General features: G+C 37.0%; 1 protein-coding gene across 3 annotated transcripts in view; it reads right to left on the minus strand.

Annotated features, from left to right (window-relative positions):
• Vav3 (vav guanine nucleotide exchange factor 3) overlaps positions 1 to 17,251 on the minus strand; it is a 335,454-nt gene that overhangs the window by 24,148 nt on the left and 294,055 nt on the right. For all 3 annotated transcript variants that reach the window (XM_021157267.3, XM_021157266.3, XM_085835571.1), the window contains exons 21-24: positions 14,184 to 14,249; positions 9,425 to 9,459; positions 3,621 to 3,737; positions 2,968 to 3,055 (exon numbers count right to left, since the gene is read on the minus strand). In XM_021157267.3, the coding sequence (XP_021012926.1) occupies positions 2,968 to 3,055; positions 3,621 to 3,737; positions 9,425 to 9,459; positions 14,184 to 14,249 (306 nt within the window). The remainder of the gene's footprint in view (positions 1 to 2,967; positions 3,056 to 3,620; positions 3,738 to 9,424; positions 9,460 to 14,183; positions 14,250 to 17,251) is intronic.

Genomic DNA, 17,251 nt, shown 5'->3' on the forward strand with positions numbered 1-17,251 from the left:
GTTTTTCAAGATTCAAAACAATTCAAAATTTATACTTTTCTTTGCGTATTTTATCTTAAACATTGTGCCTCCTTCTATTAAATCATTTTATTAGAATCCAAGTCTGCCTTTTGAAAAATAATAAAATTTTATTATAAATACACATTTAATTTTTTTAAAAAATATATATGTAGATTTGGTGTATCACTGCTTATCTGTTTACTGAATTTATTGAATACACGTCTCCAAAAATTAAAAATAAAGATTCACAATAAACGTATTCAACACATGAACAAAAAGCAGGGCAAACCCCAGCTAGCTCTACGGCTTCTTTAGCAATTGGTGCTTATTTGATAAAGCTGGCAAAAGGTCTTTGCTTATAACTAAAGGCTTTCTGTTCCTTGTCTACATTTCTTTATTTACACAAATATCCTTAAGCTGGTTCCTTTCTTTTTAGTTTCTGCAGCTTTGCTCTTAATTCTCCATCATCTCTTTTGAACTATTGTGGTCTGAGCTTCCTTATAAAAGATCTCCCAGTGTGGAAAGAAAAAAGAAAAAGAAAGAAAGAGAAAGAGAAAGAGAAAGAAAGAGAAAGAAAGAGAAAGAAAGAGAAAGAAAGAGAAAGAAAGAGAAAGAAAGAGAAAGAGGAGGAGGAGGAGGAGGAGGAGGAGGAGAAGGAGAAGGAGAAGGAGAAGGAGAAGGAGAAGGAGAAGGAGAAGGAGAAGGAGAAGGAGAAGGAGAAGGAGAAGGAGAAGGAGAAGGAGAAGGAGAAGGAGAAGGAGAAGGAGAAGGAGAAGGAGAAAGAAAAAGAGAGAAAGAGAAAGAGAAAGAGAAAAAGAAAAAGAATAGCACAGGTATGGTCTGTGCCCACAACAGTGGCATTCATGAAAGATACACAGTATTTGTGTCACTTATTTGAATTCTGAGACCTGCGCCTTTACTTCCCTTTCCAGGAGACCAATGGATAAACTTTAATGGTCTCTGCTTCAAATTATTTAAATTGAGGAGTTTGTCAGCTTTGGTATAGTCATGGCCATATAAGAACGATAGCCCATGATGCTGTCACTAGTTTCTCTCATCCCTAACCGTCCCTGCTATAGGATTTCCGTGTGCTGAACCAAGGTGATACACAGCTGAGCTGATTGGCCCCTTACAGTGGCCATTCCTTTTATGCTTCTTGTGTGTCTTCTGTGACAGGAGTTTCTTTCTCGACTTTTCAATGTCTGCAGGGCTGGCAGTCGTCCTTGGCCCTGCAGCATGTTTCAAGTGTCACATCAACTGTTATAGTGTTATACTGTGAGGAAGCCTCATTACCACCCAAAAAAGTTCTGCAGGTAAGAGCTCCAGCTGGTGTGTCTTGCAGAGATGGTGTGCCCCATGCATGCTTTCATCATGTCTGGGCTGTGCCTGTTACTCATTAGCTGTGTACCCACTTGTCATACCCTTCTCAGGTTTTTATTACATGAAAAACCTCTTCTGGTCCAGCTTGCTCTGTCTTCTCTTTCACAGTCCAGTAGATACAGCAGAATGGAAGTTGCCTCTAGCAGGGAGGATGCGTGGCTCTTGGTTGCCAATTTGACAAGAGTTTCCATCTTCCATGACTGTCTAGGTTGCCTGCCCTTTCCTTCTGAATGTCAGATGTCCTCTTTATGTCTACAGATTTCTTCCTATTTTCTTATCTCTCCACTTAAGATGCCTCCATTTCTTTAACACACAGGTCCCTATCTTGAAATGACTTTTAGGTAAGGCATTCAAGCTGGCTGAGTTTGTAAGCTTTCTTATACTCAATTTTACCTCATTTGTATCCCTACGTGATTTCTGTTATTTTCAGGAAAGGTCTAGTGTATACGATTTGCTTTGTAGCTCTGTCAATGGATCTTCCCTTTCAAAGCTAATCAAAGTTCTTCACATCTACAAATGTATCCTGTGCCCTGTGTCCAAATTCTTCATTAGTTCAAGAAATTACCTAAGTGAAAAAGAAGATTTGAAGCCACTCCTAGGAAAATAAGATGTACTGTTAATAGTGTGTGTAATGAAATGTGTATGTGGTCTGTAAGACATAAACACAATATACCTACTAAGGAAGTTACTGAGACATTTACAAATTGTCAGAATTGATCACTACATTCTAGCCACAATATATGCTTTTTATTTCAACACAAAATTTCTATGTAATATCAATGAATGACTGTGGCAAAAATATAAACTGATGTCTAACTGTCTAATTAATGAATGAGAACCGTGATTACACAATTTATTTTATTTTATTTTATTTTATTTTATTAAAGGTTTATTTATTTTTATATATCTGTGTACACTGTAGCTGTCTTCAGACACACCAGAAGAGGGCATCTGATCCCATTACGGATGAGTGTGAGCCACCATGTGGTTGCTGGGAACTGAACTCGGGACCTCTGGAAAAGCAGCCAGTGCTCTTAATCACTAGCCATCTCTCTAGTCCCGATTACACAATTTAGAATAGCAGAAAATATAAAGAAAATTGCAAATTTACTTTCTATGGCCTCTTTTATGAAATAGAGTTAAATGTAAGAGGTATTTTATTAATTAAAATTTTTCTTATCATAACTGATGATGACAAAAGGTAGCTAAAAGGAGAGCTGGAGGACATAAGAGGAGTGATGTAATAAAGATTTGCCATTTGCCACTGAGACAATACACTCAAACACCCATACAAACCAATGACAGTTATACTTGAGTTGGCAGTTGCCCCGAGATTCATGAGTAGTGTATACTCTAAAATTTTATCTAAAACGTACAATCCTCATTTATAATGATCAATACCATCTGAGCAATGTAAAACTGCACTGGAGTTCTTCAACCTAGAAAGTTAGGATTTTGCTAGAGCCCACACTATAATTCCCTTTAAATAATTTTCAATGGGTAACATTGCTAAGAAACTACAGAATTAAACTAACTTAACAGCAGAAAATGGGAATTATAGATTGAAAAGAAATAATCAATGCTCACCATTAAGCTTTTAAATTTTCTATTTTCTGCAATGTGAAAAAAGCCATCTCTTGTTAAAATCTTGATGTGTTTTGCTTCATTATTGTACCTGTGGGCAATGAATAACTTATGAATATAAATGTGTTTTTAATCAGTAGAAATCAATAATTACCAGAGGGCATGCCCCAATAACATTATAGGAATTAATTCTGAAGACAAAAATATATACTTGTGCCAATACAATGGTGACAGCTAATTAACAACATGTATTTACTAGATGGGCTGAAGATACAACCAATATTTGAAGTGAGAGAAAACTTTGATCTGACTAATCACTATGCTTAATTTACTTAGTAAATTTAGTTTGATAGTACAAAAAAAAGGAGACAAAATCTAGTAATTTGTATTCTTCGAATTTACTAGAAATACACACATATCAAGTCAACAAAATATAATGTTATGAAAGAAATCTATTATGCCAATTAGCAGCCTATAACACCCATTACTGTGTTCCTTGCAGATATTTTCCAGTATTAATGAGCTGTCTGGATAAATGCATTATTTCTGCTGCAATTAGAACCCTGGTTTTCAACTTCAGTGTTATATGTGTCACATGACCTACACAATCATGAACACAGTAAATCTATTTTTACAAAAGCACTTGTCCTACTTACTTAATGCTAATTGCATATTCTCCAGACTCTTTGGTCCTGTGCCTTACAAGGTAAGTACTATTCACCCTGTTAATAAGTTCGGTTTCTGCCTGCAATCTTTCCATCGGGCCAGCATACCTGTGAAAAGACAAAAATTAGATGAACATATCTGAAAAGAGAGGGTAAATATAAGTACTTGTCGTGGCTTTCTGCATATGCTAATTACATTGCTTTACATAATAATTTGGAAAAATCTCTTTAACATGTCTAAACAGAAATATGGTACAACGTTAACATCAGCAAAATGGACAATAGTTAAAGAGCCAGTGAGCACCAATCAACATGAGATAAACAGAAGGGACGAAGACAAGAGAGTCAGAAGGTTAGGAGCAGATAGGAAGAAGAGTTATGGGAGGCATAGCCCTGTATAAGACACAGGCAAACAGAAAAACAGGCAAACAGACAGAAAGATAGAAACACACACACACACACACACACACACACACATACACACAGACTTCAAGACATCACTTTCCCTATGCATACTATCAGATCTCTTTGGAGGAGCTTTTTTAAGTGACTGAAATCATTTAAATTATTGTAAAATAATTATCATTTAGATGTGAGATTAATTACCTTAGTTCACAATTTTGACAAACAAACTTCTAAAGAAACAAACAGTGATAAAGGAGTCATTTTCAAAAGTAGATAATTTTCAAAGCCAGAGTTCAGGTTTCCCTGGACTATATGGGCCTTAAGCACAACCAAACTCTGTCAAAACAATGACAATCATAGTAAAATATCCAAACTCTGAATTAAATTATTCTTGCATGACCACTCACATCAAATGTAAGCACTCCACATAGTGGCAAGGATCAAAGATCTGGAACAATAGAAATTAAAAGGAAACTACATTTGGACTGGCTCTTTTCAAGCTAATTAATTCATGAATTCAAGTAAAGCATCCAACTCACACATCAAATCATAAACTCAGTATAAATGTGTGCTTTAATCTATACTATTTATTTAAAATGTACACAGTAGACATTTCACAAAAGTTCATGGAGTCAAATGGATATAGGCAGTCTTGGACCATGAATAAAGGGAAATTAGTGGCATTTTGTACCAACGACACATTTTTAAGGCAGTTATGATAACCTATTAAGATCTAGTACAGTCTGCTTCATGCATATTTCATCGACCTTATCTCTTCTAGTCCCTGCATCTCTACTCTCAAACTCCTGTACGTAGGGCTTGTCAATCTCCTGACCATAGGTCTCTTATACACTGGGCTCTTGTGTGAATACACACGTTTTTGTTGTTGTTGTTCATCCATCTTAAAGATTGTCCTGTATATGTATGGAACCCTCTCTCCATCATTTTAACTACTGTCTGCCCACAAATGTTAATCTACTTAATGTATACTCTTAAAAGCAATGAAAAGCAGCATCTATCATATCATATGAGAATTCTATCCCAAGTCCTGGGTCGAATATTTTACCAGTTTTTTTCTTTATTTCTACATAGATATTTTAAATAACTGTGCTTATGCTACATTTCATTAACTTCTAACTCTGGGCATAAACAAGGAAAGCCAATTTTCTCCTGACACAAGCCTATTCTGTCACAGACTATTGTCTTTGTGTAACATCTGCAAACACAGGCATCATTAGGCTCATTTTGAGCAGTGCAGAAGTTTTACAATATTTGACTTGTAAAAAGGTAAGCATGGGAGTTTGTGTGGGTTGTTTTCTATCTTCCACAGTTCTTTCTACATTCTCTACATAAACTCTCTACCAATGCATTTTCAATGATATATACTCTACTTGTAAAGTTTTTGCTCTTAACCCAATGGCATCTGTGTTCCCCACTCTCTTAAACGCCTGCTTCTTTCTGCCCTCTAACCCTGCTGTTCCACTCCAGGATTCTGCATTTTTCTTTTCTTTGTATTAATAATTAATCCTTAGTTTTTCTATAAATGGAGTATGATATGTAACATTTTAAAGGACAACACCCAGATAAATATTTCATTTCCCCAATACTAATTCTAAGTGAGAAATGATTTTGCCTTTTAAAAATTAAATGGCATTACATTGCTATCTTTTAACTTCCAATTAATTTCATTCTAACTGTTGGATGTGACCAGATATTTGCTTCCTTGAAAGCTTTCAGGTTCCATATATTATCTATTAGAAAATTTTAATGATCATATACTTTTTCTGCTTTCAGCAACCTCTCCAAAAAGGTAGATATGGAATTCAACTCTGGAAAATGTATTACTTCTTTAGTAATTGATGCCCTTGGCCTCTCTCTCTTTCTCTCTCTCTCTCTCTCTCTCTCTCTGTGTGTGTGTGTGTGTGTGTGTGTGTGAGTGTGTCTCTGTCCGTGTGTGTTTCTGTGTCTGTGTATGCTGTGTGTGTGTGTCCTTGTGTGTTTCTGTGTGCATTGTGTGTCTGTGTCTGTGTGTACCTGTGTGTCTGTATATGCTGTGTGTGTGTGTTTCTGTGTGCATTGTGTGTCTGTGTGTGTGTGTCTGTGTATGCTGTGTGTCTCTGTGTGTCTTTCTGGATTTTTTATGAGTTGAAAACTAGCAAACATTCGTGCCAATTATCTAATTTTAAAAATACTTCTCCCATTATTTCTTTTTTTGATGTTTTTGAAATTTTTCTCAGCCTTACACATTCCCAAGCTCCTATACTACTTAATTTATAAAAGCTCTTCAATTCTCAGATCATTTCTCTTACAAAAGATTTGTTATATACTTCAAAGTTTTCCTCAAGTGTCTGCTTTCCCTTTATTGCTTGTTCATGCATAAGGAAGCAGGATTTAGAAATAATGAAGGAGCCTGTGTGCAGGTCCAAAAGTACCACTGGGCAGAAGTCTGCGAATTTGGCAAAAATCTGATAATTGGGCTGGTAACCAGCCAAATGTTAGGGGTTTTACTGAGTTCATTTAGGTCATGTATGTGTGTGTGTGTGTGTGTGTGTGTGTGTGTGTGTGTGTGTGCTCTCTAAACTAATTTTTGCATTCAAGGGTGCAGTGTGAGAGAAACTACTCCTGGGTCAGATCTAAGCTATATAAAGGCAATAAATAGGGTTTCACACCTTAGATTTAAAGACTTCTTTAGTATGAGTGGTTTTCAGAATGGCATCTCTGCAGCCTCTGCTAGAACTAGCCTTTCCAAGTTGAAACCCGGTATGTTTTTGTTTCCCCATGTTATACACACAACAACACTGTCTCTTGGCAAAGAGTAAAAAGCCAGGCTATTTGACTACAGGGACAAGGCAACAGGGGCCTTGGCATCTAGCACATTCAGACTTTCAAAGGGCTCCCAGTCCTCAGCCTCAGATCTCATCCCAACATTTCATACATAAAACATAGTTAATTGAAGGCAACCTTGTTGATGTTCTCTTTTATTTCATGGTCTCTAGAAGTAATAATCACTTGGGATCAACCTACTTTAAAGATGGGAATAATGAACAAATGAAATAAATGGATGATGTTGAGTCTCATATTCCCAAAATTCAAAGTTTTTATAAGTGGTTGATAATTTTGTTTCCATGTTCAAGGTATTTCACATGAAATTATCTACTTCGTTTGATGAAATGTCTAGAGTACTTAGGAAAGAAATTTAATCTAGAATTTGTACACTGTAATGTCTTTGTTAGTTCCTGTATTTAAGGTCTCTTCAGTGTCTTGGCATCCTGATTTGTTTTAATCATTAGGAATAATGTTATTCAAACTGTATATACTTTCAACAGATTTTTACATCCTTGAAAGAATGACTTATAAAAAGAAGAAGTAAGTACAAATCTGTCTACCCTCTTGTGTCTGAACAGTTCGCCAGTACCTTCCCATATTATTTAATAAAAACCATGTGGTTGGTGACATTAGGATTTATTTTATCTCTAAAATTATAAACCTTTCGGCCATAAAATTTTGTCACATGAAAAATAAGCTTTCATTTCTGTTATTAATTTGGTTCTAAGTTCCACAGTAACAAAAATTTCAAATTGTCCTCATTGAAATGTAGCCAAGTCTCCCAATTTGATCACAGTTTCTTTGGCAGGCTCAGCGTCAAACCCAGGAGGAGTACAGCAGAGGGTGTAGGTAATGACAAGGAAGGCAGAAGTGACAACTGGAAAGCAGCGAGAGGTCTGAGGAGAATTCCCTACACTAGAAAGTAAGCGTCCTGGCCTGATCTTCAAATTGGCCACAGACTAAGGTAATGTTTTATATATATATATATATATATATATATATATATATATATATATATATATATATAAAATGTCACATGTATATAATATATATATTTAAGATATTTAGGTGCTACCCACATTTGCAAACTGAATTAGTCCTATATGCCCTCAAAATACCACATTCATGTACATATTCAAATGATAAATCTGGGAACGTAGACAAATGTCAGGGAGATTCACTCATCTTCAGAGAAGTCAAACACAAATCCACGGAAACATATGCAAACCTGTACACTGCTGAGGTTTTGTATTTTCAGGGGCAGGGTAGCAATGTGACAAGGACACCACGTGAAGACACAGAGTCTTCAGTCTGCAGCCCACTGGTTACAGTGACTTCACTCTTTTCTCTGTACGTAATGACAGTAACATCTTCCATGCAGGAAGTTTGGGAATTTTTTTTTTACATGTGAAAGCACATTTACTCAGGACAAATGGAAATTGGAAATGGTTTACAACCTCACATTTAATGTGAAATAAAATATGTAAAGTGGTAAGTGCATATAAAATACTCAGCATATACTGCTTATTACGATCTGAAGAAACCCTAATTATTTTGCTTCTTCTGTACAGTTTTAAAGTTGAAGATATAATAATACCAACAACAACAACCATCACTAAGCACTGCCATCTTTGACTCTGCTGCCTCCTCTACCAGCATCTCTCTGGTAAATGTGCTTCATCTCCACCTGCTGTATTTCTCCTTGTTGAAACATTCCCTTTAGGAAGGAGAGAGGGCCCATGAGGCTCATGACATAAACTAAAGGTCACACTTCTGAGAGAAGAGAACCTTCAAGTATTCTCAAGGGCCCCTTTCCAGCATTCTAAAACAGAGGAAGCAGCAGCCAGGAGAGGGAGACATTAGAGCTGAACTACAAGGAAGAAATTCTTAGACCATTAAGCTGGGCCCAGCACTGCCAGGTTTACAAGAGGTAATCTGGGTTGAGGTGGGATTTTCAGTGATTTGGTTGCCTTTATGCCATCCCTGATCCTTGTAACCCCTGCTTGAAATGCCAGGAAAAATTCATTCCTTCATTGATGTGGACAGTGGTCAGTCACTACTTTGGCCCGTTATGGCCTCCCTTTCTGTGAGTAGATGTGTGTGTGTTCATCTTCCTTGGTAAAATATGTCACACAACAAAATCCAAATCAGAAATGGTTATATCTTATTCCACCACCCTACACTGGAAACTACAATTTTGTATACCATTCTTTTGAGTAATTCTTAGTTTTAGATACTATGATTATTTTTTTCTTCTCTGCTCCTTGAGGTTTATCTTTCCAAAATGTGAGCTATATCATGATATATCCTATTCCTTTCCATGTCTGTTACAGACATTTATGGTCCAGCGCACTTACATGCATACACCTACAAACACCATTAACCAATCACGATACAGAATGGCTAGCAGTATACAAATTCATTATGGTGTTTTGTTACATGTGAAACCACCTTTAGCCAGGACAAATGGAAATGGAACGTGGTTTACAACCACACATTTAAGGTGTCCTCGAGCTAGGAGTATGGTATTTCAACTTAGCAGCAGAAACATTTTTAATACTTACCAGGGTTGGCAAGAATAATCTACTGGTTTAGGTACCTAGGACATAAAAAGGCAAAAATAGATTAAGTTTACTTAAGGGGAGCTTTTAGAAATCAATCATTAATTCAGTTCAGCTGACTCAGCCCAATAAAACCCATAAGTAGCACAGGCCCAGGACTACCCGCTGGCAAGTTTACACAGAATGAATCATAGTATATGTCAGATAAGTAGAAAATAATTCATTTTGCTTTATTTCATTCTTCCATGCATTTTTCTACTATACCTTCAAGGGGAGAGATAGCAGAAAAAATATGAACTAGAAACTTTCAACATTTACTACAAGACAGTCCAATCTAGCCTAGAAAGGTAAAATGAAAATGTTATTAGGGAAACCAAATAGCACTTGCCTTCCCTAAGACAGACAAACAAACAAACAAAGAGATGTGAAATAAACAGTACATGCTGAGGTAGATGTTCTTTTGTAACACAAATTCTAAACTCCAATTTAAAAATCTTCCAACAAGAAAACATTTTATCTGTTAAAAAAATCATGAAAAATATCCACATTATCCATTTTTTTTTATATAGAGACTTGCACAAGTGAAAATATTACATTTTATGTGCAGGTAAAGAAAGCATCTCCTAGCTGATGGCAGAAACTAGAAAATGAAGAAAGCGAAGAATGTATAATAGTCGTCAAAAAAAATGCACAATAAAACATGCACCACAGAAGAGGTGGCCACTTACAAGCTATTGAGGAAAAGGTAGAATATAGATCGTCTGCTTTGAGTTTGAAAAACCTTCATGAATCAGCCAACTTTTGACAGATTCCATGATGTTTCTGGGTCTTTTACATTAGATGAGAAGAGCAAAGAAGGAAGAGAGGAATGGGTAAGGACGCCTGCACACTTCACCTGTGGTCTCTCCTTTGTCGGGAAATGGGTGTATATCCAAGAAGTGAGGAGTGACATATAATTTCACAACAGACAAACAATTGTGGCTATTCCGTCCCCAAATTCCCCAGAGGAGCCTTTGCTTCCTCAGTGGGCACGTTCTGTATGTGAGCTCCTTGACCATCACTGTTCCATTTCACTTTCTGTTGCTATAACAAAGCACTGACAAACAGAAAACTAAGGGGAGCAAAGCATAATTATCTTGTACTTCCAGATCATAATCCATTATTTAGGAAAGTCAAGGTGGGGGAGCTCAAGGTAGAAGCTTGAGGCACAGGGCAAAGAGTGATGCTGTTTGCTGCCTTGCTCTCTGGCCCAGGCTTAGCTAGCTCTTTTATATAGCCCTGACACATCTTCTTAGGGGTGGTGCTGCCCACAGCCAATAAGACAACCACTCTCTCATCTCAGATCCCTATAAACCCAGGGGTCTCGTCATTCAAACTGGACTTGTGGATTCTTATATTCCCACAAAGCATGTGTCTTGTCTCAAAGTAGGAAGTTAACTGGTTAAATTCTAACTTTAGATTGTTTTCCGTAATAAGCAGTTGATGGTTTCTCAGTTAATTCCTTTTAGCCCAAGCTGAGGGGATTTCTGGCTTCACTACTCAATCGGCGCTTTCATGTTAATTAATACACAGAACTTGAGGTTTCACCCTTCTAGGACTCCATCTTTTCCAACGTTTTCTCTCATGACTATGATGGTGCTTCAAACTTCATACTCTGGTTCTTTAATGCAGAGAAGGGTATGTTTCTAGCTTAAGTTTAGCCATGCTGAATGCCTGTATTCAAACCTGTATTTGAGTTGTAGGCAACTCGAAAGCACTCCCAGTTCCATGTGTCAACATTTTTGCTAGCTAGGAGCCTCAGACAGCTTTTCATTACTGTTTAGTATTTATTGGTTACCTGTAGCTAGTCCCAGACTATCAGCAGTAGAAGTTAGTTACTTCCAATTAGTGCTGGTTTTAGTATGGAATCCAATTATCAATGCTTTTAACAGGCATTTGTCTTTTCTCTCAAGTTGGAATTCATGTCATCTTCAATATCCCAAGGTTTCATTGAAGTAGGTCTAGTTGTTAATTAATTTTAAATTACTCGTCTTGATTTTTAAAATTAGTCATATTGTAAAATCTGGAAAGTTCTTGTCTATGATTGATTTGAATATTGCTTTTCTACAATTATCTTTCATCTCTTCAGTTTGCTACATCTGAATCTCAGCATTTCCTTCTCTGTTACAGTTTTGCACTGCCTCATCTCTCTGGACTCATTTTAGACATTAAGATCTTTGCTTCAATTACTACATTTGAGTCTTTTATAGACATGCCCAGATAATCATACAGTGTGATAATCTCCTATCCATATTAGTTTTTAGTTATATTAAATATAGAATTTGATTTAGATATCCTGTCCTGTATCTGCTACATGAATATGATTCTGTATTTTGTTTCTGCTATCCTTAGCCTAAGGAGGTCCGTTTCCTCATCAGTTGTATGACTCCAAAATGTGGATTTATATCCCCTGGAGGTTTTATTTGTATCAACCCTTTGAGGGCTGTCTGTGAAGAGGCTAAAATCCATACAGAATATGTATTTTTTACTTAGGGAACAACTGATGTTGGGTTGTTTTAATTATATTTCTTCCTAAGGACAATTTAGGTAAGGGAGATCATGTGACATCCAGCCCTACCTATGGATGACTTTTACACTTAAGTTTAAAAATCGTTAAAGGGAGGTCACTGTCTCTTTATGTTACTAATCTATACCAGAGCTAAGACCAACAGAAGTATCTGTTCAGTGGGGTAGAGGTTTTTTGGAACCTGCTCTAACAACTGCTAGATTCACATGTATCCAAGTTTGCATTGTGTTGTAATCCAGGCTTCGTCTCCAATCACCCTGGTGCTATAAATTAATGACCTCATCTCTGTACAGCATTTTGTCCCCCAACCTGGAGGTTCCCACCAACATGCCTCGGAACATATGAAGATAAAGTTATAACGCATATAGAAAAAATAAAATTTCAGGTCAGAAGAGAATTCACAGCCCTACTCGGGGACCCCCTGGTTCACAGCTTATACCATCGTCAAGGGATGCAGTTTCCAAGCTCATGCAACCCATTCCTCTCTTCAGTCTGTTTACTTCCTTTCATTCAGGTTGTCCTACAGCTAACAGATACATCTATAATTCCATTACATAAGCATCTCACTTTAGTAGCTATTTATTAACTTTAAGCTATAAGAGCATTCACATTTAGTTGGTTGTTTTATTTCCAAGTATGCATTACTGTACAATTCTTTAGTATCTTAAAATATCTGCCTATGATTTTCCTTTGTATCTGCTAGGGTTGATGGTAGGATTCTATAAGCTGACTTCATTTGCTAATTACCTGCATGCATCAAGGGGCCCACGTCTGCTTTTTTATCCTTTTGTTCATCCATTCAACAAATTTACATATATTTTATGCCAGGCTATTTTAAAACAAAACTTCTAAAACCCATGCCAGATGTTGTAAACAGAAAATAGGGTTTGGTATATTAAATGCTTATTAGGGTTCCCAAATGTCTGAATGTTAAAATCTCTTGCCACTTGCTGTTATGTAAACATTGCTACTTATATTTGTACCTGTGAGAATCAACCAATCTATCTGTAGCAAATAGAACAGCAAATCTCTTTTTTAAAAAAAACTCTCTTTGCTTTTCAAAATAATTAAGCTTGGATAAATGGTGTAAGATTGCATTCCCAAATTAAAGGTGACAGATATTACACTTGTAATATCAAAAAGGATGTGCAGTTGAGAAATATAGAAGCCATGGGAATATCACAAGAATGATTATTTAAGAATGTTGAGAGCGTTACCCATTGTAATCATATTAGTAAAGAAATTTCATCACATTGTATTCATTAACTTTAAAATTGTGAGAAAAATTATGATGTTAGCATAATGCCACCCCACATAGAAACAAATCAACACCACAAAGCATCGTTTTCTGTGATATACACCCATATTATTTAAGTAATAGTCATTGTGGTAATTTGAATAAAAATGGTCCCCATAGGCCCATAGGGAGTGGTATGAGGAGGTGTGGCCTTGTTGGAGGAAGTGTGTCTCAGTCGGTTCCTGCTGCCTGCAGATACAGATGTAGAACTCTCAGCTCCTTCTCCAGCACCGTGTCTGACTGCATGCCGCCATGCTTCCTGCCATGAGGATGATGAATAAAACCTCTGGAACTATAAGCCAGCTCCAATTAAATGTTTTCTTTTGTAAGAATTGCCATGGTCATGGTGTCTTCACAGCATTAAAACTCTAAGACAGTCATTCATTCCCCTTTTATCCATTTTCAGAAAATTTCATGATGATATTAAATAAACAGGAAAGACATTCTAAAGCATGGAAAGTGTATTCAGAGACCTGGCTGAAGAATTTGTGAGCTTTTTGTTCTTTACTATGCTTTCAAAGACCCCAGTTGAAGTGTAATGACTTCCTGTAACCTGAGTGACCAGGAGCAGGTTAGACCATTTACCCTCAATGAGGAAAGTCAAGCTTTCTCAGTACATCTACTCCGTGGTGACTTTTCCTAAAGACTTTTAAACAATTGTGCAAATTCTAAGTTATATTTCCATCTTGCATCCTGCTTTCTTGACATTTGAAGTGTTTTCGGCACAAATTAAAATAAATCCTGTAAGATTATACCCTTGTAAGTCCTGCCCTCCTATGAAAATATTAAGGAAACCAATGAGCATCTAGGCAGTCAATATCCTGTGCACCCTCTTGCACAATTGATCATAGTAACAAAGGTGAAATAAAATGAGACAGAAGTGAAATATGAGAACTTACACATGGAGAGGGTTTGACAGCATCACTTGGGAAAAATCCAACCTCTCCTGAAGCTAAGTTTCGTCCCTAAGTAAGAAAAAGAAAAACACTGTTGAAAACAAAATAATAAAGCCATGCAGATATTTATATCATGCTGTTCACCTTGGGATCCTCATGCTGTTGTTTATACCATGTTGTTCATCTCAGTATCCTCAGGGTTGCTTGCCTATTGCATTCAGTCCTCAGTATTAATTCACAGGCCCAGAACAAGTAAAGGCAGAGATATTTTTCCTTAACTGTTGAACTTTCCATGTGGTTTCAAGTTATGGTTATAAAATAACATATCTACTTGTCAACATACCATTTGATTATATCTCTCAATCCTGTGTGTCTAATAAAGTTTGATGCTTACAAAGTTCTTACTGCACTTTACATAACATTCTGAGTTTTCATTAATTATTGCATTGATCTTTTAGGATAGAATATATATTGATATTACAGGTGAAAGAACAAGCTTTACAATGATTTTTCCAAGTCATATTATAAGAGAAAATTATGGAATTGTGGTTCTTTTAAGTGTAGTGACATTTCAACTCCCCTTCTTTACTAAATCAATAATAGGTCTCAGTCTATTGAATTATAGAATACAATAATTATAGAATATATAGGAGAAGCAGTAATAGTTTTCTAAGAGTGAATAATGGCCAGTATAATACCATACACTTCATTAGCACAAAATTGACCCAGGGCTTCTTCATCTATCCAGTCTGTTCCTCTTCCAAAGCTTAGATGACCCACTCTCATCTTCTATATAAAGCAGTCCTCATGCTGCAGATCCTCACTGGATTGCCAACTAGTTCACTCATCACCCCTTCACATACCCTTAGCAGCATACAGCACAAACTTATCAGAATGGGTAACTATTATTCTACATGGTTATCTCCATGACTAGTCCATACGTTCTTTGAAGTTGTCCACAAGGTCTTGCTCATTTTGTATAATCTAGTGTTGGGTGCATAATGGATATTCAATAAACATTTCCTAATTAAAGTAACTTTCTCTCAATCTGAGAGTCCCATGGCAATCACTGCTATGGGCTCAAATTATGTCACAGACAGTAAAATACACCATACATAATTTTTATATCTAGCTGCTAAAAAGGCATCAAGCTGTTTCTATACTAAGGTATTTCTTCAGTGAAATTCTCTGACCTCTCCATGGAATTTTATGAAATGAGTGTGCATTATATAATATGTATCTATTTGCAATGTGTTATGTCAGAAATCAGAAATGGTGGAAGTGACTCCATTGAACTGGATAACTTGTGAGTATGCATTGACAGATACACTTATTGTTTTTCCATTTTAGTACCAAGTAGACTACAGGAAATTGATGAATGGAAACAAGTCATCCTGATGTTGGAGGAAGAGACTATAGCTGCACAAGAAACATTCTCCACACAAATGAGGACCACTTTAAGGTAAATAGTAGCAGCCAACAATCATGCCAGGATAAAAGGTTGTGCTTACTCTGCATCTCAGGGAGCAGGCACATGTAGAGAGCTCATCACGAGACATATATATTCCAGTCCCTTGCCTTACACCTTTGCCTTCTAATGTGCCAAAACCAAAAAGAAGTCTGCAGTTGAACGCTCTTCCCGATAAGATGTCTCTTGCTGATTAAAGTCTTGCCTACTGAGGGAAGGCTATGGAAGCATAGGACAACATGAACTGCTAGAAGTTCAACATCACAGTCATGAACAGAGATGGATAAGTAGCAGAGCTGAAGGACTTGTACATGCATGGTAACAAGATTCCAATTCTGAGTTTTCACTGACATGGTGGAAAAATGCACCCATATTGAAGAATACGAAAAGTGATAAGCAAGGCTGAGAAGCTGGCAAAGAAAGAGGATGGATAATGGGCTGTGAAAAAAAAATCTTCTAGATGCGAAGATAAATGTCTCTGTTGAAGAAAACTTTGTCTTTCTAAATATTAGCTTATCTATTAGTTGGGATTTTTTTCAGGGAGCAGGGTGAGGGTTACAGGTGCATATGTCCTAGGTTTTCTTTTGATCAGAGAACCTGTTAAGCTAAATAAATTCTAGGCCCTTTGTTAGGAAGGAAGGAAGGAAGGAAGGAAGGAAGGAAGGAAGGAAGGAAGGAAGGAAGGAAGGAAGGAAGGACCATATTTTTTTTTTATTCTTTCTTATATCACCTCAAAGACAAGCAGTACAGCAGATTTCACTGAAGAGATTACAAATGGTCATGTCAGCTATGTTTTAACTCCTTGGCATATACCCAAAGGATGTTCCACCATTCCACAGGGGTCCATGATCCACTCTGTTCATAGCAGCCTTATTTGTGTTACTAGAAGCTGGAAACAACCCAGATGTCCCACAACAGAAGAATGGATATAGTAAATGTGGTTCATTTCCACAATGGAGTACTACTCAGCTATTAAGAATGAGGACATCATGAGTTTTGCAGGCAAGTGGATAGAACTAGAAAATAATCACAGTAAGTGATGTATCTCAGACACAAAAGGGAATGCATGATCTGTACTCACTAATAAGTAGATATTAGCTTTAAAAAAAGTACAGAACACCCAAGGACACAATCTACAGAACTCAAGAAGTTTAACAAGCCAAAGAGCTCAAGTGAGGATGTTTCAATCCCACTTGGAAGAAGAAGAAAACAGAGGGCAGAGGTAGGGAGGCACCTGGCTGGGAGAAGGGAGGGGAAGGGGCATAGAGCAAAGGGAAACATGATCAGGTATGGTGGGAGGAAGACCAGAAGTGAAGCCCTCAGGGCCAGCAGAATGAATGGAACTATACAACCTCCGGAGATGGAAAGTGAGGGGACCTTATAGAATGTACCAGAGACCTGGGAGGTGAGAGAATCTTAAGACTCAAAGGGAGGGACCTTAGATGAAATACCCTACAGTGGGGAGAGGGAACTGGTAGACTCCATCTCCACTAGAAAGACAAGGCATCAAGTAGAGGGATGGGGTTGCTATCCCACAGTCAAAAACTCTGACCCAGAATTGTTCCCCTCTAAAAGAACTGCAGGGACAAAAATGGAGTAGAGA

The sequence above is a fragment of the Mus caroli genome, unplaced genomic scaffold, assembly GCF_978045245.1.
Source record: "Mus caroli unplaced genomic scaffold, Mus_caroli_1 scaffold_3, whole genome shotgun sequence".
NCBI lineage: Eukaryota > Metazoa > Chordata > Mammalia > Rodentia > Muridae > Mus > Mus caroli.